Source organism: Engystomops pustulosus, chromosome 5, assembly GCF_040894005.1.
Source record: "Engystomops pustulosus chromosome 5, aEngPut4.maternal, whole genome shotgun sequence".
NCBI classification, from domain to species: Eukaryota; Metazoa; Chordata; class Amphibia; order Anura; family Leptodactylidae; genus Engystomops; species Engystomops pustulosus.
Window position 1 is genome coordinate 8,137,335 of NC_092415.1, and position 27,803 is coordinate 8,165,137.

The 27,803-nt window shown below is 43.2% G+C and overlaps 1 protein-coding gene across 4 annotated transcripts in view; it reads right to left on the reverse strand.

Moving 5' to 3' along the window:
* AGO2 (argonaute RISC catalytic component 2) overlaps positions 1-27,150 on the reverse strand; it is a 52,610-nt gene extending 25,460 nt beyond the window's left edge. The window contains exons 1-5 of one of the 4 annotated variants that reach the window (XM_072151130.1): positions 26,813-27,150; positions 6,255-6,453; positions 2,908-3,028; positions 2,045-2,226; positions 1,835-1,971 (exon numbers count right to left, since the gene is read on the reverse strand). In XM_072151130.1, coding sequence (XP_072007231.1) covers positions 1,835-1,971; positions 2,045-2,226; positions 2,908-3,028; positions 6,255-6,453; positions 26,813-26,834 — 661 coding nt within the window. In that variant the 5' untranslated portion in view covers positions 26,835-27,150. Of the gene's footprint in view, positions 1-1,834; positions 1,972-2,044; positions 2,230-2,907; positions 3,029-6,254; positions 6,454-26,812 lie in introns of all 4 variants that reach the window. The other 3 variants (XM_072151129.1, XM_072151132.1, XM_072151131.1) reach the window with 3 other exon arrangements.
* Between the last annotated feature and the right edge of the window lie 653 nt (positions 27,151-27,803).

Below are 27,803 nucleotides of genomic sequence, written 5' to 3' on the forward strand. Positions count from 1 at the left end.
CCGTTTTTAGTTAGTGCGTTTTCAGATCGTTAAAAAACGCATGCGTTTTTGACCAGTTTGAATTAAGATAATTGCCCAAACCTGTCAAATACGCATGTGTTTTTAACGATGTGAAAACACACTTACTAAAAACGGCACAAAAACGGCCTAAAAACGCCACGTGTGTCTTCACCCTAACAGTTCACAGCAAATAGGTTGTCAGGATGATACATTTTTTTCAAATGACCTACTAACCCCCTAATGACCAGGCCAATTTTGTTTTCATGTGTCTTTTTTGGCTCCACACCTTCAAAAACATCTAACTTTATGTTTTCTTCTACAGTGTAGTATGAGGGCTTGTTTTCAGCATAACAAATTGGACTTCCTAGTGTCAGTATTGCATGCCATGCACTGGGAGAAAAAAAAAATCCGAATGCGTTGAAATTGACAGAAAAACCACATTTGCAGCATTTTCTTGTGAAAACTTTTTATGGTTTTTACGGTTCACTCCAAATGAAAGATCCCCTTTATTCTGAGAGTCGGTACAATAAGGTAGATAACACATTTATATGTTTTATTGGGTTTTAATAAATGTAAAAATTCATTTCGCCATATTCTGAGGCCAATAGCTTTTTCATACTTCAGTGGACGGTGCTGTGTAAGCCATCTTTTTTTGCAGGAAATAATGAAGCTGTCATTGCTTCATGTGCAACCTTAAGTTGTTTTATTCAATTTTTTTTATGTGTTGGAATGGCGGAAAAGTGGAGTTTTGGACATTTGGGCACCATTTTCCATTACAGGGTTCACCGTCGGTAATAATGGTTTATATATTTTGATAGATTGTGAATTTTTGGGCTGCAACTATCATGTTCATGATTTTATTTATTTTCATATCAGTTCTAGACAAAGGGGGGGGGGGGTGGATTTGAACCCTATGGAGTCTGATTGCTCCTGCCATATGGCAGTTTTGCAGCTGATCTGTAAGTGACATCCACTGGAAGGCCCTGGAATTTGTACAAGACTTCAGGCTGCCATAGCAACTTTTCCCTGACCCATATAACGTCACGGGGACCAGGGATGAAATCCATGTGCTGCCACAATTTAAATGCCTACAGCAGCTTTGCCATAGACACTAAATGTTAACACCTGCGATTAGTGCCAGCACTGATTGTGGGTCTAAGTGGTGAGCGTTAGCTGCAATATGCAGCAAATATCCACCCCAAATGGAGAAGGCTAAGTCAGCGAAGGGAAGGGGATAATACATGATATATTAATTTATTGCAATATATCTATTTTCAAAACAATAAAATAGCTTGAAACAGAATGGTCAATCACGCAATCACATTGCATATCCCAGGTTCTCCAGCTTCAAGAGATGGATAATAAGTATCTGATCACTGGGAATCCAACCTCAGAGATTCCTAGTGATCAGAATAAGGGGACCTGCCCATCGTGCCCATATATTAAATGTTGTACAGGAGGCAATTGCTCAATAGCCTATGGTTCAGTCACTTCTACAGGATTTCCAGAGAGCTGTACCTGCAGTCACAAAAATAAATGAAGCACCTCTTTTCTGTTTCTTATGGGATCCTAGCAGTCAGGCCTCTAGTGATCATACACACACTTATTATCAAACCTGTAGATTAGTTACCTAAATTGCCCTGTCGCAGGGAAAACTCACAGTCCTTCCAAGAGCCATAACCCATCTAGTCATAAATAATTTACAAACTATGGCTAAATGCATAAACATTGTCTACCCTTCAGGAAATAAATATTGATTAAACATCATATATATACATAATGGCCAGTTGGCAGTCATCACTGTAAATTAAATCATGAAAAGTTGAGAACTTACCATCTATATTGAGCATCATTTTCCAGAGGGATGGTCTAACAGATTGATGGAAGCCAAACCAAACTTCTCTACCTCCACCAAGAGGATTTGCACATCCTTCGGATGCAGTAAAGAAAGAGCGGCCCACAGGCGTGTACCTAAGAATTGCAGAGATTGGTGAATAAAATTTCGATAGTCCCTTGACTGTATAATTAATCAAACACCACATACCTCATAGAGGGCAAATGTCTCATCACCACATCTAATGCCTGGATAGTCTCAAAAGGAACGCTGGGAAGACGTCCGGTCAATGCATCGTGTAACGCTTGTAAGCTCACACAGGCCATCCATTTGATTGCTACTTTAAAGATGCGATCCTTTCCTTCCCCCGGCAGTGTAACTTCCAATTCCACCTGCAGTAATGTGCAAAAACAACCACCAAATGATTCTGCTTCCATTCACAGATGGTTCATAAGCACTAGAGATAATGTGGCTGTAAGGAGAGACAGGCAAATGTATACATCCTGAAGGAACTAAAATAAAATATGTAAAAATAATTCCAGTAATGTCATGCTATCAGCTATCCACTTGCAAGGCGATAATGGGGAGATCTGTGGGAGTCCAACTGCTGGTACATAACAGAGGACAGCAGCTACTTGGCCTCATCCTTTACCTCTGCATCTTATAAGCATCCGACTTTCACAGTTTGTGCTTACGTGGCAACAATATCTGTGGCCTTTATAGTATTAGCCTAATCAACACCAACATATAGAAACCTTAGCCGACTTATTTGTGGCACTCTCTCTCTCTCCTGGTGTCTCTCTCCTTTGTTGGGAGCCATTTGGGAGTGAATTGAGTGGATTTTATTATCAGGAATTTTACTTAACCAAGAAACAGACTATAAGCTGCAAAAGCCTCCACTCCACAACGCTAAATTTCACATGAAATGTCAGAATAAATCTACCAGTATCAACGGATAAGCTAACTTATCACTAATCCCCAGGATGTGTGACAAGTGCCGGATCAGTGGCCTCTAACCACTAAAGTTATGTACACTTGCGAGTCTACACATTACAACTTCATTAGATGCTTACTTTGTCTCTGGCAATGGGAAGAGGCATCGCAGTGTAAAGATTTTTTCTACCGTCAAACACTGGCTTTCGATCTCCGAAGATTTGACCCTTAAAATGCAATACCATGTGTTCTACAATTTCCCTGAAAAAGACAAAAACAGAATATTTAAATTATTAAAATAAAAAATAAAAATCATATTGCTTCACTTGAAGATGCAGAGTATTATTGCTTCTTTAGCTCCTATCACTCAGTTTTTGTCATTTTAAGATTCCAGGGTGTGGACAGGGACTCAGTAAGCAAACATATTATGATTTCAAGTTCTGTGAGCTGAAAAGTTGTTACCGTAGCTTATCAGTGTATAGGTTTATATACACTATCATTTACCTCCTGAACATTTACTAGCATCTGGCACATCTCCCTTTCCCTAAAGAACTTATCTGCCCGTAGCCCTCGTCACAATGACATGTGTTGTTGCTGCCGGAAGTCCGTGAGTGCAGAATGCAGGGGGGAGGGGGCTAGAGGCAGAGAAGAGCTCAGCTCCAGAAAAGCAAGACGACTGCTGACCCTAAAGTCAGAAAATACATGATTGGAAACCAGGGGAAGTAAAATTGTGTACACCAGGACTGATGGACAGGATGGAATTGTATCTGTGAAATTCTGTATTTTTGTTAATAACAATGAATTAGAGAATATGTTAATTTTGTTTTCCTGAGTATATTTAAAGGGAACCTGTCACCAGGAGACCCATTTTTAGCACTCCCCAGTCCCCACAGAGCATAGTACATACACTGCCAAAGTGTTTTTTGTATAAAAAAAAAGGTTTTACAGAAAATGATGTTATATTGTACCTTTCATTAGCATCTGCTGTGTGACTAGGCACTCGTCCCCTGGGAGGGGCTAGAAAGGAGCAGTTTCCCCCCCACCCTTGGGAAACTATACTTCCATGTGTACTTTTCAAATATATGAAAACAACCATCACTTGGCTTAGCGAAGCCCCCTGCTCCTCTACAGCCAATCCCACGTGACGGGAGTTATTCATATACAGGCAGTCCCCGGGTTACATACAAGATAGGGACTGTAGGTTTGTTCTTAAGTTGAATTTGTATGTAAGTCGAAACTGTATATTTTATCATTGTAGTTCCCGACAATTTTTTTTTTTGCCCCAGTGACAATTGGAGTTTCAAATTTTTTTGCTGTAATAGGACCAAGAATTATCAATAAAGCTTCATTGCAGACAATTTTAAGCTGATTATTGCAGTCTGGGACTATTTTAAAGCATCCAGAGAGCTTCACCAGAGGTCACAGTGGGCAGAGGGGTCTGTCTGTAACTATGGGTTGTCTGTAAGTCGGGTGTCCTTAAGTAGGGGACCGCCTGTATATGAAAAGGACACATGGAGGAACAGTTTCCCAAGGGTGGGGGGGAAACTGCCCCTTTCCAGCCACTCCCAGGTGAGAAGTGCAGGTGCTAATGAAAGGTGCAATATAACATCTTTTTTTCTGTAAAACCTATTTTTTATACAAAAACACTTTGGCAGTGTATGTACTATGCTCTGTGGGGACTGGGGGAGTGCTAAAAATGGGTCTCCTGGTGACAGGTTCCCTTTAAGAAATTTGTCTTCGTGGGAATACCCCTTTAAAATAGGTAATTAGGGCGAGACACCCAACCCCACACTGAGCTGCTGAATAAAGCACTAGGTACCGAGCTAGCAGCAGATGGCTCTGGTGTGGCTGCACTTCTGCAGCTCAGACCCCATTCACATGATACGGGCTCTGCTTCCAGCTCTGTACACCTGCCCAGATCAGCTGGCACACGGTTGGGGCATCTGATGCCCACAGATTTTCTGTCAATGACTTGCCCTAAGCATTGGCATGAATAGTTGATCATCTCTCACAATGCCATAAAAGTTGCTTAACATACGGTAGTTTTTTCCAATAACTATACAGCAATCTCTAAAATATTTTATGCTTAAACAAAAGCCAGAAGTGGATCAAGGAAGAAAGACCGCTACAAATGTAGTGGTTGTCTGAGAATCCATGCTATTTTATCCCTGGTTAGTAAGTTATATTAGTCCCCAAGTTAGGTCTCGAAGGTAGAGACTATTACTGTAAATGCCTATAAAATTTATATAGTTATACAGTTCCTTCCTGTACATTTTGTAGTAATGATTTAACTTTTCAAGCATCAAGTTAACAAACATAATACTTTACTGACTACGAGTGGCATTTTTTCTACTCCACGCGATCGGCCCACATTTCTCAAAAACTGCAGTCTATACTACGTGCAGTTTGCCTGTGAAGTGTGCAGGGGGCACCAGATTCAGGATTCTGTTGCTCCCTGCACTGCTCCGGCAGAGAGCACCAACTTTTGTTTGCTGCAGGTGCAACACAATTCTGTTGGACACTACATGATAAAAGTAGCTCACCGTCCGACTGGAGTCCTTTCCAGTGCAGAATTTTGTGTTGCGCCAAGTATAGTACAGCCGTAATAAAAATAAGTCGCGGACAGTGTATAAATACATGTGCAAGCAGTTTGCACTGAGAACAATATTCGAAGTCGGACAAAAAACTGATGCATGGGGATTTAATAAATGTGGGCCAAAGTGTAAAATTTGGTGCCATCCAAGGCCCATTAACCAGAGAGTTTTCCACCAGAAACTTGTTCCATGAATACGCAGGATGAATACCAGGCTGGACAGACATCTGCTGAATTGAATTCAGCATCACCCCAGCAGTGGTAGGTTCAGTCAATTCCACAAATACACCAGATGTAACAGATAGGGTGGAGACGGAAAAGTGAGCGGTGCAATGGGCTTAGTGGTCTTTGGTTGCTTCAAGGACCCATGGGGATTTCACTCTTTTGATACGTACCTCTCCACCATGGGCGAGTCTTATGAACTCAAGAACATAAGGGCACTTTATCTGGGACACCATGTAATACTATGGCAGGAAATTGGCATAGTTTAGTAGAAGTGGGCTCTATGGCTGATATTGTATGATGTTACCAGACTGTATTGCTTCAGAACCCATTAGAGGAATAGTATTAATTAAGTAACTTCAACTTTATTTCCTCTAATTATGGGTGCACATTATAATCAGAAAAGTACACTATACATTCCTAAAAAAAAAAAAAAAAAAAAGGTACATTTCTGCATTTTAGTGCCCTGGTCACACAGTAATATATAATCTTTTGTAGCAGCTAAATAATTAAGTTTCTATCTAGGTTTTTGCAGACGTATTAGACATCTCCACAGAATAGTCCATCTATGTCTTCGATACAATTAAGCTTGGATTCTTGCTGTATTTCTATGATGGAAAAACTCAAATGCAAATCAACAAACAATCCATCCAAGGTAGGAAAGCCTCTTACCTGTTCACTCTTCTAGGGCATTTTTCTGGCTTGATATCTATTTCATAATGGTAAATCTCTATTTTGGGAATGTCCATTTCAAAAAAGTTGGCCTGCAGCTTGATAGTCCTTCCTGAGGTGCCAAAATCTGGCCTTGGCGGTGGTTTGAAAGTGTATGCTGGCATTGGGAGAGGTGGTGCAGGGGGTGGAGGGGCAATCACTAGGAGAAAGAAAAATATCAGCGTCAATATTTGTATCCAAAGTTTAGATTACTAATATATACAATGTCAATGCTTTGCAAGATTGAACTTCACAATTTTAGCAGAACCAAACTGGTGTTAGAAGCCCACAGAGAAAAAACAAATCCAAACATATACGGTTTACATGACAAGACAGGTAAGATGACCAACCAAAGACAAAATATAACATACTAAATGGGTGGCGCCAAAAATATTAATACTCTATCTGCGAGATATAGATGATCACAGAGTGCCCGACTGACGAGAATCCAGGAAGCAGCAAATCCCTGGTCGTGCCCGTGGGACTTGAATTTAGAACAGGGTAGCAAATCCTGGGTCCGATAATAGATGGTACAAAGCCTATTAGTCCTTCTGACATGGAGCAGAATTGGAGGGTGGCACAACATGAAACAAGATGATCACAAATCGAATCCCTTTCCACAGGTGGTTATTAAAATCACATTAATATCTCCTTTACAAGTCCATATAAAAAAGTAGTAGTAATGCCAGGTCATCCAGGGGTTAAACGGATTAAATCTCTATTAAGGTCACTGGCAATGTAATGCCATCACAGGCTGGTTAATGAGTCATATGTGACCTGTCCTACCACTCTTCACATTGATATTCTGAACAAATTTTGGTCTACAAAATAGAGTTAATTAAAATAAGGACAAAAGATGCTAAGTAGTGTGTGGCATTGCCTTTTTCCTTTTGTGGCGGATAAAACTAAAACTTTAATAAAAATTAGTTAAAAAAAATAAAAAAAAAATTTCAAAAAGACAGAGCGTAAAGCCAACAGTAAAAACAAACCCAAAAATACAAGGAAAACAAATAGGATGAACGCCCACAGCAGAGTCTCCTCAAAAACGCCCGAGCCTATAGTCACGCGCCCCCCCCCCTCCACACACACATACAAAGAAGAGCATCCTCAAAAACGCCTACGCACCCCCCCACCCCCACCAAAAAAAAAAAAAAACCAGAGCCGCCTCAAAAACACCTGGACCCCCAACAGCAGAGTCAGATTTGCCTGCATACAGATAAATACCTCACGAATAAACCTATTGATGTATATTAGATTCGGACCGGTTAAACAGACCCTAATCTGTGCACCTACGCAGTGATTCATGCAGCATAGCTAAACACCAGGCAAACACAAGTTTTCTTGCGAATTTCTGTGGTTGTACAATGTGGTTTTAAGCTTGTAAACTATATTGAGACCTTGTGCATACGTAGCATTCACATTTCCATGTCACGTCTATAAAATATGAAGTCTATGTTGACCATATATTTCTTGGACTGGACACTGTGCAGGGTCCCAAACATTTGTGTTGATGTAAGCCACTACCTCCAAAACATGGAAGCATGATTAATGTACAAGGCGCTGGCGAGACATATGGAAAGGCGCTTGATGCACAGCTGAACACAACATGCCGAAAGTTGCCTCGTAAGCTACCAAAAATCAAGCCAGACGAGTTTGGGTTACTTTCAGGTGGAGTAGAATTCAGCATAAAGTGTACCAATGTATTTATAGGAATACAGCAAAAGTTTACAAAGAGATTATATAAATTAACAGCAACAATCTAAAGCATGTATTTAGGGCCACAAACTGGAGCCCTAAACAGGCTATGTGCTGACTATTGCAACTACAAAAACATGTTGTCGACCCCCAGCACAACCTGCTATGTGCACAGGCATCTTCAAAGTAATGCATTCATCTCCACTGGCTCCATTGCTAAAAAGAATGGAAAGTCACAGGTCACAATCACAAGAGGATATACCTGCAGCCGCTTCAGAAAACTATAGTCCTATTGTGACCCAGTTCATTCAAGCGTACACTAGAAAGTGGGACACAATAGAAGGGGCTGAGGGGGTTTTGCATTTTGTTTTGATATGTAAACGCTTGTGACGGACACACAGCGAGTTATCCCTCAACTGTTGTAACAAAGTGTTATTGAAGCTCAGGGCCCCAATGTTCTCAGTTTAGGGAAGGTCAGACATACATACAGGGGAGTGCTAGGTTCTCCAAAGAACGAGTTACAATCTATGCTTGGATGGGATATATGAAGTCCTATCGGTTTTTACTTAAATCCAATTCTCCCCCTATGTACCAAAACAATAACAAATGCATTGTGTGAATATGGCCTTTGGCTCTGCATTGGTAGCTAATAGTGGGATGAGAGCAGAGGTCGCACTAACATATTTCTAGAAGGGTAATAATACTCCTCTTACTATTTTTGAGGAGTATTTTTAGCTGGGAAGGAGTATGAAATTTTCAGTAATACAAGTATAAAACTCATGGCTGTATATAATGTTGACAGATGCTAATTATATAAGAAAATCATGTGTCAGTGTCTTCTGTGTTTAAATAGCAAATTGAGGCAGTTAGTGATGTTACATCATGCATTGCCCAGACTGGAGCCAACGCCACCAACCCCCCAACCACAGTCGCCGAAACCCTCCCACCACCCGACTGCGGCCCGCCGAAACCTCCCACCACCACACTGAGGCCCGCCGAAACCTCCCACCACCACACTGAGGCCCGCCGAAACCTCCCACCACCACACTGAGGCCCGCCGAAACCTCCCACCACCACACTGAGGCCCGCCGAAACCTCCCACCACCACACTGAGGCCCGCCGAAACCTCCCACCACCACACTGAGGCCCGCCGAAACCTCCCACCACCACACTGAGGCCCGCCGAAACCTCCCACCACCACACTGCGGCCCGCCGAAACCTCCCACCACCACACTGCGGCCCGCCGAGTCCTCCCACCACCACACTGCGGCCCGCCGAGTCCTCCCACCACCACACTGAGGCCCGCCGAAACCTCCCACCACCACACTGAGGCCCGCCGAAACCTCCCACCACCACACTGAGGCCCACCGAAACCTCCCACCACCACACTGAGGCCCGCCGAGTCCTCCCACCACCACACTGCGGCCCGCCGAGTCCTCCCACCACCACACTGCGGCCCGCCGAGTCCTCCCACCACCACACTGCGGCCCGCCGAGTCCTCCCACCACCACACTGCGGCCCGCCGAGTCCTCCCACCACCACACTGCGGCCCGCCGAGTCCTCCCACCACCACACTGTGGTTAACGCCGCTGACACCAAATGTCCAGACTGCGGCTAACACACAATGTATCCCTCTCCCCATGTGACCAGACTGTGGCAGCCGACGCCGAGACCCAGTGCCAAGACTGCAGCTGACACTGCAAATCCATGATAGTTGCTTTGTAAAATGCTTTTTCTTTTAAAAGAAATTTTGGTTTATTTTTTTTGGTGTCTGTGTTGGGGGGAGGCGTTTTTTTTTTAAGGTTTTTTATTAATTGAATTTGTTTCTGTCATTTTTTACATGTTTTTACTGTTTATGCAGTCCTGTTTCACATACACCTCATGCCACCTCAGCACCCGCCAGATACGCAGTCCCACGTAACATATACCTCATGCCACCTCAGCACCAGACATGCAGTCCCACGTAACATACACCTGCCACCTCAGCACCCGCCAGACACGCAGTCCCACGTAACATATACCTCATACCACCTCAGCACCCGCCAGACATGCAGTCCCACGTAACACACACCTGCCACCTCAGCACCGGCCAGACACGCAGTCCCACGTAACATATAACTCATGCCACCTCAGCACCTGTCAGACATGCAGTCCTATGTAAAATACACCTCATGCCAACTCAGCACCTGCAAGACATGCAGTCCCATGTAACATACAGGTCTTCCCTGACCTTATCACATCCACTCCTGGCAGGCCCCCTCACCTCCATACACATGTATGCACACAGTACCTGTACACGTTCTACTTGCAGGCAGCCATTACAGATCTACTTCCTGTGAGGAGACTGCGTAGTAAGCCACGCCCCTTTCCCAGAGGCTCCGCCCCTCCTGTGACATCACGACTACCCGGAGCAGCTCCATTCTAGAGGCTACCAGCGCTGTAGTGTGAGCTGAACAGTGCTGGCCCGTGCGCTGCCAGTGTAATGTCCTGCACACCAGTGCTATGCGCTCCGGACCACTCAGCCACACACTACAGCCAGGGATTATTGCCAAGCGTACTTTTACGCTTGGCAATTATTCTGGGGAGTAATGGCGCCTCATCATGCGTCTATGACGCTTGGTGAGGCGTTAATGCGATCTCTGGATGAGAGGCAGACCTATAGATCTGTGCATGGCTCTTTACGCTCTTGTAAAGGCAACTCTGCAGAGTAGATTCTGCAGCATATACAATAAAACCACTAAATCCCCATCTCCCAGCAGCAGATCCACCATCCTGCCCAGATCTGCTTCGTCTCTGGTGTGATAGCTGCTTGTATTTATGCTTTGCTGGACAGTTTCATGGCAGTCCCTTATCTTGAAGGAACACTGTGGAAGTCACACCTAAAAGGTCTCAAACTGTCTACCAAGATAAACATAGACATCAGGAGAGTCTACAACAAGCGCACATATCAACCACCCCATGCGGCAGGACAGGCTCCAAGTTATCAGTAGAAAGTGCAAGTGTAGAAGCAGTAACAAATACTGTGAAGATACACACAGTAGTAAGGAGTTTGCAGTGCAGAAAAGATTGCTGCTTGTTGTCGCAGTGAATTGCACACTGAAGGTCATTGCTGTGCCATATGCATGGTGACCACCAAACAAAAGATTCCCTTAACCTTTCTCCTCAAAGTTGCTCCTATGCCCCATATGTTGGGCACCATCAACAAGCATTATATAATGGATCTATGTTGCGTAGGCACAGTGCAAGAATTTGCAATTCTTAAAACGACGAGAGGGGCACGGTAGCCGGCAGAGTGGGTGGGCAAGGTCGCATACAAGCCTGTTGACGGCATGAATATGAAAAACCTGCGAGTGTTCATTTCAGGTTAGTACGCTAGATCTGGTGTAGTGTTACTCGGCGTCAGTAAGATTAATTAAAAGGCCTAAGCCTCTTAATGTATATGGTGGGATGCGGTGGGTACGCCGGCCCACTATCCTCATGTCTTTTAGCCCCTAAGACAGAATGGGACCACAACACAGGTGTCATCTAGACTAGGCACACACTATTAGAAAAAAAAACCTCAAGGAACTATATACCGGTAATATTACAAATGTAATTTTCAATAATATAATTATAACAAGCTTGTTCTCATCTTGGTGCACCCTTGTCTCAGCTATGCAATGCATGTGTATAAACCTAGGTCAGAAGTGGTGAGGTCAGGCAGATGCCCGTCTCCAAAGAGACGCATCTCAAGTTATAATCCTTATCTACCACAACATCTGCCATTGCGGGGAAAGTCTGTAGACTCTGATAAGTTATCTGGTCAGTCAAACCCATCGACATTAGCACAAATCTAAGGTGTTTAAAGGAAACCTACCACTTGAAGTGGTAGGTGTAAGATGGAAATACCGAGCACCAGCTCAGGGTGAGCTGGTGCCGGAGCTTACTTTCATTAGTGTCCAAAACCGTATTGCAGTCGCAGTAAATTGGCACCTATAAGGCTAACAAATATATCAGGTTTTGAGGAAATACTACCAAAGAGAACCTGTCAGCAGGTTTTACCCCAATAAACTAATATTCCCGCAGGTAAAGGATGAACTGTCCTTTCAAAAAAAAAAAAAAAAAAAAAATTTGTGAAATTCACCATTTAGCTTAAAAAAAACTAAAAATTCCAAAGTCAAACATACATGAGACTGCTCGCCTCATTTTCGCAGTTTAGTGGTTGCTGTATGGTAGTAGAGTCACTTCAGAAGCCCCAACAAAAAGTGTTTTTCTGTGTGATACTTCCTCCATTTTTTACCAATAACTATTGTGCGCTACAATCATTGCTTGATCACATAGCACACGAGTGGATATTTTCTCTGTGGAGTTTCCATGTCTGGTTGTAGCTCAAAATAACTCATGCAGTAACCGGATGAAATAACCGAGACGTGACCTGCCCCTTAGTAAGGCTGTGACCTAGAATCACTTACCCTTTAAACCATAAAAACCCACATGATAAATGCCAACAGATTCCCACATTAATAATATTTGCTTTGTGTCCTCTATCCACAAGTCCTCACAAGGTTAGAAAATGTCAAACTGCACTACAAAAAGAAATGTCCGTTTCATGTGTCCATGATGGTTGCGTTATCTTCCCCATTTCACTCTAAGGGTAAAGTTGTATTATTCCTTAAAGGAAACCTACCATTTAGAATGGTAGGGGTAGGCTGTAAGTACCGAGCACCAGCTCAGGGTGAGCTGGTGCCGGTACTTACTTTCGTTAGTGTTATAAACCGCGGTATCGCGGTTTTAACACTTTTTAAACTTTAGAGCAGAAGGGGCTTCGGCGCTGCGCGCGACCGTGCGCGCGCAACACCTCCACTATTTCCTATGTAGGCACGATGCGCACGCAGCGCCGAAGCCCCTTCTGCTCTAAAGTTTAAAAAGTGTTAAAACCGCGATACCGCGGTTTATAACACTAACGAAAGTAAGTACCGGCACCAGCTCACCCTAAGCTGGTGCTCGGTACTTACAGCCTACCCCTACCATTCTAAATGGTAGGTTTCCTTTAATAAACACATTGGGGGACATTTACTATGGCGTTTCCGCCAGTTTTGTGGTGCTCTCACCACATGTTCTGCTCTCCGACCTATTTATTAGCTGTCGGGGACAGAAAAAATGCCTTTTTCCGTCTGCTCCGACTCTTCTCCGAAAAGGGGCGTGGCTTTGGCGGAGTGGAAACTCAGACACAATTACTATGTGTCGCAGCCCTTTTTGGGCGGTGTAAACTGACGGAAAGTAGACCAAAAGAAAACTGGTCTAGCAGGGACTGTTGGACACATTTCTGGTGCTCGGGACAGATTTTGTCCCAGGGACAGAAAATAGTCTCGGCGCCAGAAATGTCTCTGCACAGCTCCACAATATTAAATGTGTATCTTCTGACCAAGAGCAGGTCGGTAACAAAGCCAATGCAGACACCGACACTGTAAGTAAATGTCCCCCATTGGGTCCTGGTATCACCCCCTCCCTTATCGTTATAATACATGTATGATTTTTAAAGATGGTGTTCCTAAAATGGAAGGTATGAATATACCACCACCTCACTACTCTACTGTGTGTGAACATTGCCTATAGGGGTATTCAGGGTAAATTTCTTCCCATCCAACACACATTGTAATACGAGACCACTATAAAAACATCAACTGGGAATCATCACATTCCAAGAGCGGCAAAGTATCTATGGCATCTATGAGGCGTGCGAGGTGCCCTATACCAGGTGCTGTCAAGTAAAGCCGTGACAACATCAAATGAATTACAATTAGAATAAAAGAGTGTAAGCAAGGCCTATCTAAGCAGGCATATTATGAGCTGACAATGTGGTTAGATAATCAGGGTACAAGGTTTATCTACACTTATTTACCTTCTGAACATTGTACTAGTATCTGATGAGATCCTATAACACACAATGACACTCTCCAGCTCTTGCTGCATGTCAGCTACACACAAACTATCAGATCTGCTGTGCCTGTCCCCCCCCTCCCCAATAAAGAACTTATCCACTTGTAGCTTTATGTTCTCCTCACACTGTATACATGCTGACAAAAAGTGAGCGAGAGTGAATCAGTGAGCTCTGTCCTGCAATGCAAGTGTAGAGGCAAGGAGCAGGACAAGCTCAAAAAGCTGCAGGCAAGATAGCAGCCAACCCTAAAGTCAGAAATCACAGTGTACATAAGGACTGGTAGAAACAGGTTGGACCCAGAGGTCGCGCTAACATTTTTCCAGAAGGGTAAAAATACTCCTCTCACCATTTTTGAGGAGTATTTTTACCCGAGGAGGAGTGTGAAAATTTCGGTAGCACACTGCGCACACAGCACACACTACACTCACACACTGCACACACAGCACACACTACACTCACACACTGCGCACACAACACACACTACACTCACACACTGCGCACACAACACACACTACACTCACACACTGCGCACACAGCACACACTACACTACACACTACACTGCGCACACAGCACACACTACACACTACACTCACACAACATTACACTACACTGCACACACAGAACATTACACTACACTGCACACACAGAACACTACACTCACTGCACACACAGAACACTACACTGCACACACAGAACATTACACTACACTGCACACACAGAACATTACACTACACTGCACACACAGAACATTACACTACACTGCACACACAGAACACTACACTACACTGCACACACAGAACACTACACTACACTGCACACACAGAACACTACACTACACTGCACACACAGAACACTACACTACACTGCACACACAGAACACTACACTACACTGCACACACAGAACATTACACTACACTGCACACACAGAACATTACACTACACTGCACACACAGAACATTACACTACACTGCACACACAGAACATTACACTACACTGCACACACAGAACATTACACTACACTGCACACACAGAACATTACACTACACTGCACACACAGAACATTACACTACACTGCACACACAGAACATTACACTACACTGCACACACAGAACATTACACTACACTGCACACACAGAACATTACACTACACTGCACACACAGAACATTACACTACACTGCACACACAGAACATTACACTACACTGCACACACAGAACATTACACTACACTGCACACACAGAACATTACACTACACTGCACACACAGAACATTACACTACACTGCACACACAGAACATTACACTACACTGCACACACAGAACATTACACTACACTGCACACACAGAACACTACACTACACTGCACACACAGAACACTACACCTACAATCACACAGAACACTACACTACACTGCACACACAGAACATTACACTACACTGCACACACAGAACATTACACTGCACACACAGAACACTACACTACACTGCACACACAGAACACTACACTACACTGCACACACAGAACACTACACCTACGATCACACACAGAACACTACACTGCACACACAGAACACTACACTACACTGCACACACAGAACACTACACTACACTGCACACACAGAACACTACACTACACTGCACACACAGAACACTACACTACACTGCACACACAGAACACTACACTACACTGCACACACAGAACACTACACTACACTGCACACACAGAACACTACACTACACTGCACACACAGAACATTACACTACACTGCACACACAGAACACTACACTACACTGCACTGCACACACAGAACACTACACTACACTACACTGCACACACAGAACACTACACTACACTGCACACACAGAACACTACACTACACTGCACACACAGAACACTACACTACACTACACTGCACACACAGAACACTACACTACACTGCACTGCACACACAGAACACTACACTACACTGCACTGCACACACAGAACACTACACTACACTGCTCACTCACCCGTCCGGATCTGCGGGCAGGTAGAGATGGAGCAGGACAGGGAGCAGCAGCCCCGCTGTCCACAGGTATCGCGGGGCCTGCGCTCTCGCTCCGGAGCGCTGCTGACACAGATCACTGTGTCAAGTGTCGCGCTGAGCGGTCCGGCGCGCGCTGTGATCGCGCGACATTTACCTCTTTTGCAGCGCGCGCCGAGCCGCTCAGCCTGCGCGCTGCAAGGAATAATTGCCAAGCGTAACTTTACGCATGGCAATTATTTTGGGGGGTAATGGCGCCTCATCACGCGTCTATGACGCGTGGTGAGGCGTTAATGCGACCTCTGGTTGGACCTATAGCTGTGAAATGGTTATTTCAGTTTATTCACTACTAAATTTAATTTCCTGCATCAAACTGCAAATGAGTTTTAGTTTCATGAAAATGTAAGCTTGCCCTTTAACTCATTTCAGCATTGATTTCTTATGCTCTGTGGTGTCTGATTGTTAGTCAAGTCACAATTACAGACTATCCTGTCCTCAATTGAGGAAATTGATTACATTACCAGAGAACAAGGAGGAGATAAAGTAATCACATTTGCGTTAAGGATTTTCCCCAGTCTTAAAGGGAACCTCTCACCTGATTTACCACACTACTACTACTAATCCCCTCACATGTACTTTTCAAAAATCAGCAAACCTTTTTACATTGCACTGCACATCACACAAATATAATTTTACACCCTTTTATAGAAATTTAATCAACATAAATTACTTTTTTTAAACCAAACCAATGAAATAACCAATGTCACTATTAGATAGGTGTAATATGAGTGCCTGCTTATTAGAGGTGCAATAACCAAACCTCCTTAGGTTCATTTGAAGGCTAATTAGATATAATATTGTTATCTGTGGATAGATTTTGAAATTCCAAATGCAGCCAAATTGGGGTCCGAAACTGGCATTCGTCCCATTTTATTTTGGGCTTGTTTTTTATGTTTTATGTGCCCCGACTGACATGTCGCCTTTATTCTATGGGTTGGTACGATCATAAGGATACAAATTTTATATAACACATAAAGGGCCCTAATTTTACCACCAAAAAATGGGAAAACCTATTGACTCAAGTATAAGCCGAGAGTGGGAAATGCATTGGTCACAGCCTCCCCATGTAGAATACAGTCAGCCTGCCCCCATGCAGTATACAAACATCTGGTCGCAGCATCCTTAGCTGTGCCTTTATGGCGAATAAGAAACCCCATTAACAGTACTTTTAAGTACGCTAAAACTTCTTGAGTAGATTCTGCAGCCAGCAAATTATAGTGCGTGTAAAATCTCAACAGTTCCATGCGGCTACTCCAAGATAAGGCACCTGCTGCAAGACATCAACAAAAAATCTTTTGTCACAGTAGATTCTCCCAATGGGAATGTGGACATACCATATCCGGCTAAAATGGCGTCTTTGATCTAATTCTGTCCTGCCACAGAAGCATGAAAATCATAAAGCTAAAATCCAATCCTTCTCTCCCAAAAATGTGCCATACGACAAGTCAGGAGGCCCCCACAGCTATGATTGAGCACTGCCAATGTTTTTATTACATATAAAATTGGTCTAATTCATCATAATACATAGATGGTTTGCCCTAGCAAAAACTTCAAAAACAAACAAGTAAAAACATTAAAAGTTTGTAGGATACCGAATAAAAAGTAATTTGGTAAAAATGTTTTTAATTTTAGAATCAGTCTCCATGTGTATAAATTTTTTATTTTTCGGCCGACAAATGTGGTTAGGGGCTTATTTTTTTTTCAAGAAGTGTTGTTCTTTTGTCTTATTTTGGAGCGTGTAACATTTTTTAAATCCCTTTTAGAGCATTTTTTTTTATAGGGTATTAAAATTATCTTTTTTTCAGAACTTTTTTTGGGGTTGATTTTTCTTTACGGGGTTCACTGCGTGGGTTCAATGATGATTTAGTTTTATTATGCAGATTGTCACAGACACAGCAATACCAAATATATGAGTTTTGGGTATTTTATTCAATTTTAAATACTAAATTTGGAGAAAATCTTGTTCATTTTGGCATCACAATCTTTTCATACGCATAACTTTTAATCTAGATAAGGGCTAATTTTTGGGCAGAAGAGTTCGCTGGTTAAAGTTTGTATAAGCACCCGAAGATCCAGGAATCACAGAAGTAGGAGAACGATACACCAAGTATGTAACCGTGTTCGTACAGCTCTACTAAGAGTGTATAACAGCGGGGGTGCTAGGCATTGCACTAGCAACAAGCAACTACTCCAGCCATGTCCTATGGATAGTAGTGTACAGGCCTGGAAAACCCCTTTAGGCTCCATGCACACACCCACACTAGCTACCGGTTTTGCTAGCCTGGTGCTAGCATTGTGTGTGGGCAGCCGGACGGCCACAACATGAGAATACAACACTGTCATATTGAAACATATTCATGGCTAAATCTGCAGTGGGAAAATTGTTCCAACATCCCATTAGGATCCCATGACAAATCAGAAAGAAAGAAGTCTATTGCGGTAACCTAATGTGGCCTACCCCTGGTATAATATGTTAATACACACCCCTGTATTCAGAACATGTCCGATTTGAGCCCCAAATATGGTAGCAATAGACTTTCTCAACGTCTATAAAAAGGATTGCTTCTCTCTTGTTAGGCAAACACTCAAAATATTGTACATATTTCAACAGGACGATCAAAGGAGTATACGGCAAGTAAAACGAGCTTGAGCAACCAGATTTAAGGGAAATGAAGAACAATATATGGAACACAATACAGCGGTTTTGTAGTCCGATACATATATAGACAGATGACCAAGTCCTGAAGTTTCCACACCTCTGCCTATTTGTTCACATGGTTTGAACAGATTTATTACATGTAGATTTTACACTGCAGCAGAATTTGTACCATGAACTAGAGGTCTCTCCAGATTTGGATAAAATGGGTTCTGTATATAATACACAAAGTAATAAAGACAGGAAGCTGGAGAGCGCCAGGCAAATAACACCAGGTGGGAGTGATCCCTCTGCAGTACGGCTAGTAAGGCTGATTTATGTGCAGAGCAGCTGGCATTGTTATGTAAAGCTCTCTGTGTACAAGGTAGAGAGAGTCTTGTGAATGAAAATCTACTGCCATATATGGCCTGCGTCCTCAGATGACTCCTGAGATGCAGCGGCGCTCACAATACAAATCACCATGTGAAAGGCACAACAAACAGCGCGGCCTCCGCTGCAGCCAATATTCCGGGGGTAATGAGCCTTTCTTCTCTTACCAGCAAAGCTCATGCCGACTGCGAAGGGATCCAAAATAATAAAACTCAACCACATTGAAATCGCAGACCAAAGCACAGACACTGCCAGCAGATTACAGTAAGGGCCTTAATAAAGGTTATAGGTTAAATATTACAAAATATGCTTACCCAAGCTGGCCATAAACACTCAAGGGCAGATCAGAGTAGGTGTCAGTCACAGAGGACTGTATGTGGACTAAAGGTGCTCATATACCTTGCCTGTGTGTCCATGGCCTTAAGGGCTTTAGAGTCCATTCACACTTAGTTTTATCAAATGCAGTTTTCAAAGCGAAAAGCAGTTGTAGATCATAATGGGCGAGAACATATCACTGAGAGGAGATCCTCAAAAAGTGCATTTAAAAAACTGAATGTGCGAACGCACCTTCATAGGGACTATAATACTGAGGACCAAGCTCACCAGGTGTAGGATACCAACCGACCCAATATCCATGACCACCTTCACCTTGGGAACAATTACCGTATATACTCGAGATCCTGAATTTCAAAACAAAAAACTGGGAAAACCTATTGACTCGAGTATAAGCCGAGGGTGGGAAATGCATTGGTCACAGCCTCCCAGTATATAGTGAGCAAGACCCCTGTAGTATATAGCCTCCCAGACCCTGTAGTGACTAGCGTGGCAGCCCCCTGTAGTATACAGCCTACCCAGCCCATGTAGTATATAGCCTGCCCAGTCTGTCTCCGATGCTGCCTCGGGTCCTTCAGTGCTCTTCGGCTCCTTTTAGGGTCTTCGCGCTCGCCCGAAGAATTATGTCAGCTGCTTGCCGACTTGTTTGTGAGCTGCCGGCATCACGAGGGGACCTGTAGAGGAGCGGTTAAACCCAAAGGACCCACTGCGGCACCAGAGCATCGAAACAAACATAGGACCTACGAGTGACGTCGGAAAGGTGAGTTGTGACTATTTTTTTTCTTGACTCAAGTATAAGCCGAGTTAGGTTTTTGAGAACAAATTTTGTGCTGAAAAACTAGGCTTATACTCGAGTATATATGGTAATTAGGTTGCAAACACAAGTACTATTTTGACATACCTTTTCCTTAGCCAAACAAGTATACAGTTTAAGGCTGGTGCCATCTTCACATTAAAGGGGTTGTCCGGGCTACACTAATTAAGGAGGCTGACTTTTTTCGCTCTCCACCTTCAAAAATCTAGAACTTTTAAAATTTTCTGTGCACAGAGTTGTGTGAGGGCTTATTTTTTGCGAAACAAGTCTATTTCTCTATTGCTGAAACCAAATTCCAAATGTAGTGAGAAAAAATGCAGTTTGGGTCACTTTCTCGTGGGCTCATGTATAACCACTTTTACTATGCGCTCCAAATGACACGCACACTTTATTCATTAGTTTGGTATGATCACGGCGATACCAACAACAAAAAAAAAAATTCGTTTTGCCATTTTTTTAATAAAATGTAAAATGGTGTAAAAGTTGCATTTGGGCGCTATTTTCCGTTATGTGGTTAACCACCAGCGATAACCGTTTTTATATCTCAACAAAGATGGCGGCACCCACACGCCACCGACTTAAATGGCGCTGGTGCCTTTGCCGGCGCCAATCATGTGGTTAACACCCACGCTGGTGCAGTAAATCCCATGTCTGTCTGAAAAGGGCTTAGCATGTGAGCCCTGTTCATACTTGACCGATATCTGTCGGTGAGCATGAATGATTTAAAAAACAATATATCCGAGCGCGGGGGGCTGTGGGGGTATTAGGTAAAAACCCACCCAAAAAAAAAATTATCATTACCTCCTCCTGCACTCCTGTTGTCCTGTGCCCCCACTTGTTTAAAGAGGCAGGGCTTCCTGTCCGATTACTTCTGTTCGCTTTATAAGGCACTGTATGTAATGCTGTATCAGTTGGGTAGGGGCGCAGGACAACTCGAGTGATGAAGGGAAGGTTTTTGCTTTTTTAAACTACGAACAACACCTTTAACGCACAATTGCATGCCGTCTAGTGTCAAATATTAGCCATATGAATATTATATGCATTAGGTAACTGAGATCTACAAGACACAGGAAACAACATAGACATTAGCAGTTGAAATACACTGTCAAATTTGTTAAATTACTAAAAAACAAATAACACATTCAACGCTCCAAACACACTTCTGTAGCAGCAAACATGTGCCGTGAGCCACAAGACGGAGGAAAGAGTGAGCACTGCTTATCCCTCCTTTATCCATAGAGTGCTGAAATTCTGTTCCGCAAATCAGAGCAGGTATAGAACGTGGTCCATGTATTGTGGAGGGGCCACATGGCTCAGACAGAGTACGTAGAGACACAATGTGCTCAAGGAACGGTGTCCGTGCATAATGCACATCAATGGTGGCAGTGAGCTAACCGCTGTCTTTGAGGCTAGTGCACGGCCCCCTCTCCTATACATATGAATGAAACCTTTCCTTTTTTCTCCTATACCCCCCCCCCCTCCAACAAGCCATATAGAACGTTTTTAAAAATCCCAGACAACCTCTAAAATACGTATTGCAGATGCAATTAATCTACGGTTACAATGGGCTAATATTGTGTTGATATCATATGCAAATGCAATGTAAATGACATGTCAAAGCAACTCAAATAATGGCCCAAGTCCGCGCTCAAACGTGATGTTTCGATTGCTTTTTCTAATGAAAGGCTCCACCGCTGATCACACATCGAGTAAACATTGCATTTGCTGAGCATTTACTAAAAGTTCAGGGAAGATGCATCAATTGGTCCAAGCCAAAATAATGGAGTCATTTAAACTCCAAACCATTTTTAGGTGGTTTTCAGACTAACAAAAAAGGGGGCACAGCCAACTAGACCAACTACAGGCGGTCCCCTACTTAAGAACACTCGACTTACATACGACCCCTGGTTACAAACGGACCCCTGGATATTAGTAATTTATTGTACTTTAGTCCTTAGGCTACAATGATCAGCTGTAACAGTTATCACCGGTGTCTGTAATGAAGCTTTACTGTAAATATTGATTTTTATGACAACCCAACATTTTTAAAATACAATTGTCACAGAGACCAAAAAAGTTCTGGCTGGGGTCACAATGATAAAATATACAGTTCCGACTTACATACAAATTCAACTTAAGAACAAACCAACAGTCCCTATCTTGTACGTAACCCAGGGACTGCCTGTATTTGGAGGTGTAAAGTACAACTAGCCAGAGACAGTGATATTAATGGAGCGGTCTAGTATTCTGCACCAGTCTAAAAGACACATTAATACATCTCCCCCAATAAGTGATCCACAAAATAGGGCTTAACAATCATTGAGATGTATGGAGCAGAACGGTCATGCGCGGCCGTCTGCTCCATTACTCTCAGGGAGCAACAAGGGGTCTGACTGAGGCAACTGGGACCCCTCGTTTTCGTGATCAGTGGGGGTCTCATCACCGAGACTCCCACCGATCAGCAAGTTGGGTCTTATCCACAGGATAGGGCCTAACTTCGATTCGGGGGAAACACCCTTTAAAAACAAACAAAACACAGCCTTACACTTCAGGCTGCATTCAAATGAATTGCAAGTGGGTGGGGCTTAGACAGATATTTCCAGTGAAACACCTGCGATCGGCAGTGAGCAACTGGTGCTTTGCATGTACAGGGTGCACTGGGTGCTACTTACCTATTAGATGCCATTGTACACCATTATGAATGCAGCAAAACAACTATATTACAGGTTCTTAACCAAATGAGCATATTAGTCATTGCAGCCACAAGTCATTTTTTTATATTAAATTATGACTACTACATGAGTGTTTTGCCCAAAGCCAGCATTTTATGTTTTGATGTGACTCATAATTAATCATCAAGCAAGACAAAGGGACTTAAACTGCATCAAACTGAACAGCAGTTCACACCAACTCAAGTTTAAAGGGGTTTTCCCACAAAAGAAAATTCTCAAATCTCAATCCCCTAGTGATGTTTACACAAGATCATTTTAACCATTTACTTTACAATTTTACTCAGTGTCAATGCTGTTTTAGCCCCCATCACTCTCTATGGTGCTCAGTGTAAAATTCCAGAGTGTGGACAGAGACTCTCTGAGCAGACACATCATGATCCATCTAGTTCTAAGAGCTGAAAATGTGATGAGATTATAAGGGTCCAGGTTTATATACACTTTAATTTACCATTGTACTAGTATCTGACAGATCAGAAATTATGAGATCCATGAGATGCCTACAACACATGGTCAGCTCTCCTACATATCTGTTCTCCCTCCCCAGACAAAGAACTTATCATTGCTGTAAACTTGCAGTTTCTCTCTCCTCACAATGTGTTTGCTGTCAGGAAGTGAGTGCTTGTGAGCTTAGCCCTGGACTACAGGGGGGCAGGCCTAGGGTGCAGGTAGCAGAGAGAGAGAGGGAGGGAGAGAAACTCAGCTCTAAGGCCCTTACACGGAAATCCAAGATGGCTAAAGGTATGTGTCTAGGTGCAACTGAAAAATTGCTGTATTTTTGTTAGAAACAGTGAATAAGAGAATGTGTTATTTTGTTATCCAGAGTATATTCAAGAAACTTGTCTTCGTGAGAATACATTCTGCCCAATTGAATCACATCAAAATAATACCAGGAAAAACTCCCTCCCGAGGCCTCATTCAGGCTTGTGTATCTTGGAATATTCTGGCTGTATGGAGATGTTTGGAGAGATGGAGAACTCTTACTGTCGTGTGTGTGTTACACGGTTCCGCTGTTTACAGAGTGTGAAAAGTACATTCTCATGTGCCGATAGTCCAAGACTAAGATGCATTTCATTGACCTAAAGTGTAGGTTGTAAGTAAACCAATAAAATAAAAATAAATAATCCAGACAAGGCAAAGCAGCCAGATATGATTGTTATATCAGGAATATTCCCATTTTAAGGCTACATTCACACACATGTATGGGGGACATATATAAGGCTTATACACATCCTCCTTACACTTCTATGGGCTCACGGCCGTGTACGGTGCCGCACAGTAGCCCGGGACTTATCCACCTGATATACAGTACACCTGATGTGTGAAGAAGGTCCCACCTCTGGAATCTACACCTATTTCAAGACTTAGGTCTTACCGCTCTGTTAAAAAAGTATATAAAGGGGTCGGAACAGACTGCAAAAAACTGTTCTTGAGATGCAGATCCAATCAGGTATTTATTTAGGATAATAATAGGATGTAATGGATAAAAATATAGAAGCAATCAGCATGTTATACACCGATATTCACTAATGAATTCACCATTGACTGTAAAACCTGCAAGGCATGTCAATACCGTACAGAAAACAAGCCATGTACACGAGAACATAGTCCATTTGCCGCAAATATTCAGAGTACCTGCAAATTTTCTTATAACAGTTCAGCAACTTCCTAAAATATTTTCATTTACTTGCCATTTCCAGAACTCTGCAGGCTGTCATTGAATACAGGACTGCTTGTTTATGTCTTGGAGCTAAAAAAACCCCCTACAGACTACAGTTATGAAGAAATGAGCATTGTAATTTCAAAACTAAGAAAAATCCTGACCTATAATAGAACCTGTTGTGATTTATATCATTTCACAGACAATAGCACTGCTCTATTCACAGCATCAAATCTAACAAAACGGTTCTCTCCATTCACAGCATGTAAATCAGATATTCAAGACATGTCCACCAACGTACCGGATAGAATGTTCCAGTTAAACTGGAAAAGCCCCGGCTGGCAGGAACAGAAGGTAGTGTTGCGGGAACACACTGTATCGCTGTCCAATGTTACCACCAACACTCACAGGTTTTGTTTTAAGTTTATAAATTAATCTCAATCCACAGGTGATCAGTGAGTGTGACTGCGGGATGAGCATGTGCCCTGCCACTCCATTTGATTCTATGGGAGTGCCCGAGAGGGACGAGTTCTGTGCCCTTTAGTATAGTTAGGGAACGGAGTGACAAGGTGCATGCTCGTCCTGCCGATACACCCATCACCAAAAATGGGATCAGACTGATGGGGTCTCATTCTTAATCGGTGGGGTTCCCAGTAGCCGGACCTCACTATCCTGTATCCTGCATGTAGGGAAAAAAAACTTAGAAACTTGGACATGTACCCTACGAAGGAAACCTTTCAGGGTGATCTGTGACACAAACACCCACAGATCCGTATAGACCGGTGGTTTAATATCCCAAATCACCCCGTTTGATTTTTAATAATTCAGAAGAAAAAAAAGTGCATACTCATTTCGGCTCCTGCCTGTTCTGGTAAGTGAAGCCAGTGTTTGGGACCCTCAACCACAGGTCCACAAAGACTTGTAGTTTGTTTAGGTTCCCAAATGGACCTGACAAGTTTTCTTCAATGGCCGGTCAGGGGTATCAAGAAAAAACTAAAATAGGAGCAGTGAGCCAAATAAAGGCAAGTGAGGCCTCATACACAAAACTGTTGCAACTAAGTGGACATCGGCGGCTCAGCATCACAAAAGAAATGAATTGGGGCAGGAATAGGTCCTGCTCTACAAATTACAACAACCACTCAACAGATTCACAGTCCAGCCACTGTGCCTCACCACACCAGGGCCGTGCACAACGGGAGCTGTGAATTAGCTGCCATTCTTGGACCGGTGACTAGGGGTCTTGAGTAGTTCCATATAAGTGGCATCCCCTTAATTCCACTAGTTATGGTCAAGCAAGTCAAAACTTGTGTAAGAAAGCTGTACCAGAATATTTTTATGCAAATTTTCTTAAAGGGGCCTCGGCACTAAGCCCCTGTAAACACGGCTCTGAAAATGGCAGCGCTGGAGACAGGAGAACCGGAGGGAGGTAAGCACAGGTTTGTGGTTTTTTTTTTAAACAGCTCACCTCGAGAGAGTTTTTAATAGATGGACAACCCCTTTAAGGAAACCTCCTCAAAGTGTGAACTAGCCCTTACATATGAATACTCTGCAAACTAAGAACTAGTCATGAATCTGATCTTTAACAAGAGCATTGTTCAGACCACAAAGGAAGGTCACACTGGAGGAAAAGTTTTTTGGTACTTTTTTTCACATCTAAAGAGACCCCTGGGATATTTGCACTTATTTCTATAGAGAAAAGTGGCGCTGTACAAATAATTTTACTAAAAAAATGTTGGCGACTCTAGAACATCCCATTAATCCATCCAGAACTCAAAGAAATATCCAAATCCACCAGTTCAAAAGAGAAAAATATATATTACAAAATCGTGCATTTTTGTGGTGCCCCTCCTCCAATAAAATGTAAACAACTTCACCATTCACTGACAAGAAGCAGAGTTCTTACCCACCACAAAGTACATTACAAAACCTGTAAGGATTTCCCTCAATACAAACAAAACCAAGCTTTATTAAACACATATTCCAAAAACAACACCAGAGCATCCAGGTGTCCCTCCGGTCCCTTTAAGACGGATGGTGGGGTTACCCAGGATGCCCCGGGCCGGCCCTGGCACGTGACCAGGTGCTCCTCAAGCGGGACTTCGCGCGCCGCGACCGTTACCAGGAGCCGAAAACTATTTTCGGCCGAATTTCAAAATGGCGCCGACGAGTTCCGGTAACGGAGGAAGCAACGAACCAGAGCTGAACCCCCGCTCCCTTCCAGTATGTGCTGGAGACCCCGTAACCCCTTCTCCCAGGACTCACCAGGGCCGGCTCCGGCGTACATCTTGATTCCACCAGTCAGTTTCACAGATAGGAGAAAATAATAGAGATAAAGTTGCCCACGAATCGCTAATGGCGGCTCCCGGCGGGTAAACTCTCCTCAGTCAGGTCTCCATCGAGCTCCGTGCACTCCGCCGCCGCCGTCTCTAGACTGTACGCGACATGAACTGAGGGGAGAAAGGCGGTGGGCGGGGCGGCGACGTCACGGGGCGTTTCGGGAACCCCATTCGCTGCGTCTTCCTTTGGGGGCGGAGTCGCTAGCCGGACTCACTGATGTCACCTGAGGGGAAAAAAAGGGCGGGTAAAACTAAGGGGTGGGGCCAGAACGGCGGTTATGGTTACTCAGTCAACAGTAACAACAACAGGGTTTTTTTTCTTTGAAGTGTATTCTGGGTCATCTCCGCCGCCATCTTTGATGTGGGCAAACTATTCTCTGAGAGGAAACTTATAATATTCGGGTTCCCTTATAAGCTATACATCTGTGCTTGAATGTTGCAAAACAGATCTGAAATTGTGTATGCAATTTAGTGACATATAGGATAAAGGCTCAGAATAAAGCAATAATAAACAAGCATAGACCTCATGGCCTGTGAGATGCGTTTGATACCGAATGCCACCATTATCCAATCATATTTGGCAGCAATCCCAAATTTGCAATGGTTATTAACAAAATTACTAATTTGGTGTATCCCTGCCTAAAAATTGGTAGAGTTTATGTAATTCCTGACGCACTTGAGGCTAGACCCATCTCCACTGCCATCTTTGATGTGGGCAAACTATTCTCTGAGTGAAAACTTGGGCTTCTGAGACTCATAATTTACTCGTAAGCTGTTTTTTCTGTCAAATATGGTGAAATCTGGGATAAAGGCTTAGAATAAATCCTAACAAGCGTAGACCAAGCCAGTGAGATGTGTTTGTTACCAAATGCCACCATTGTACGATCATACTTTACAACAGTCGTGAATTTGCAGTT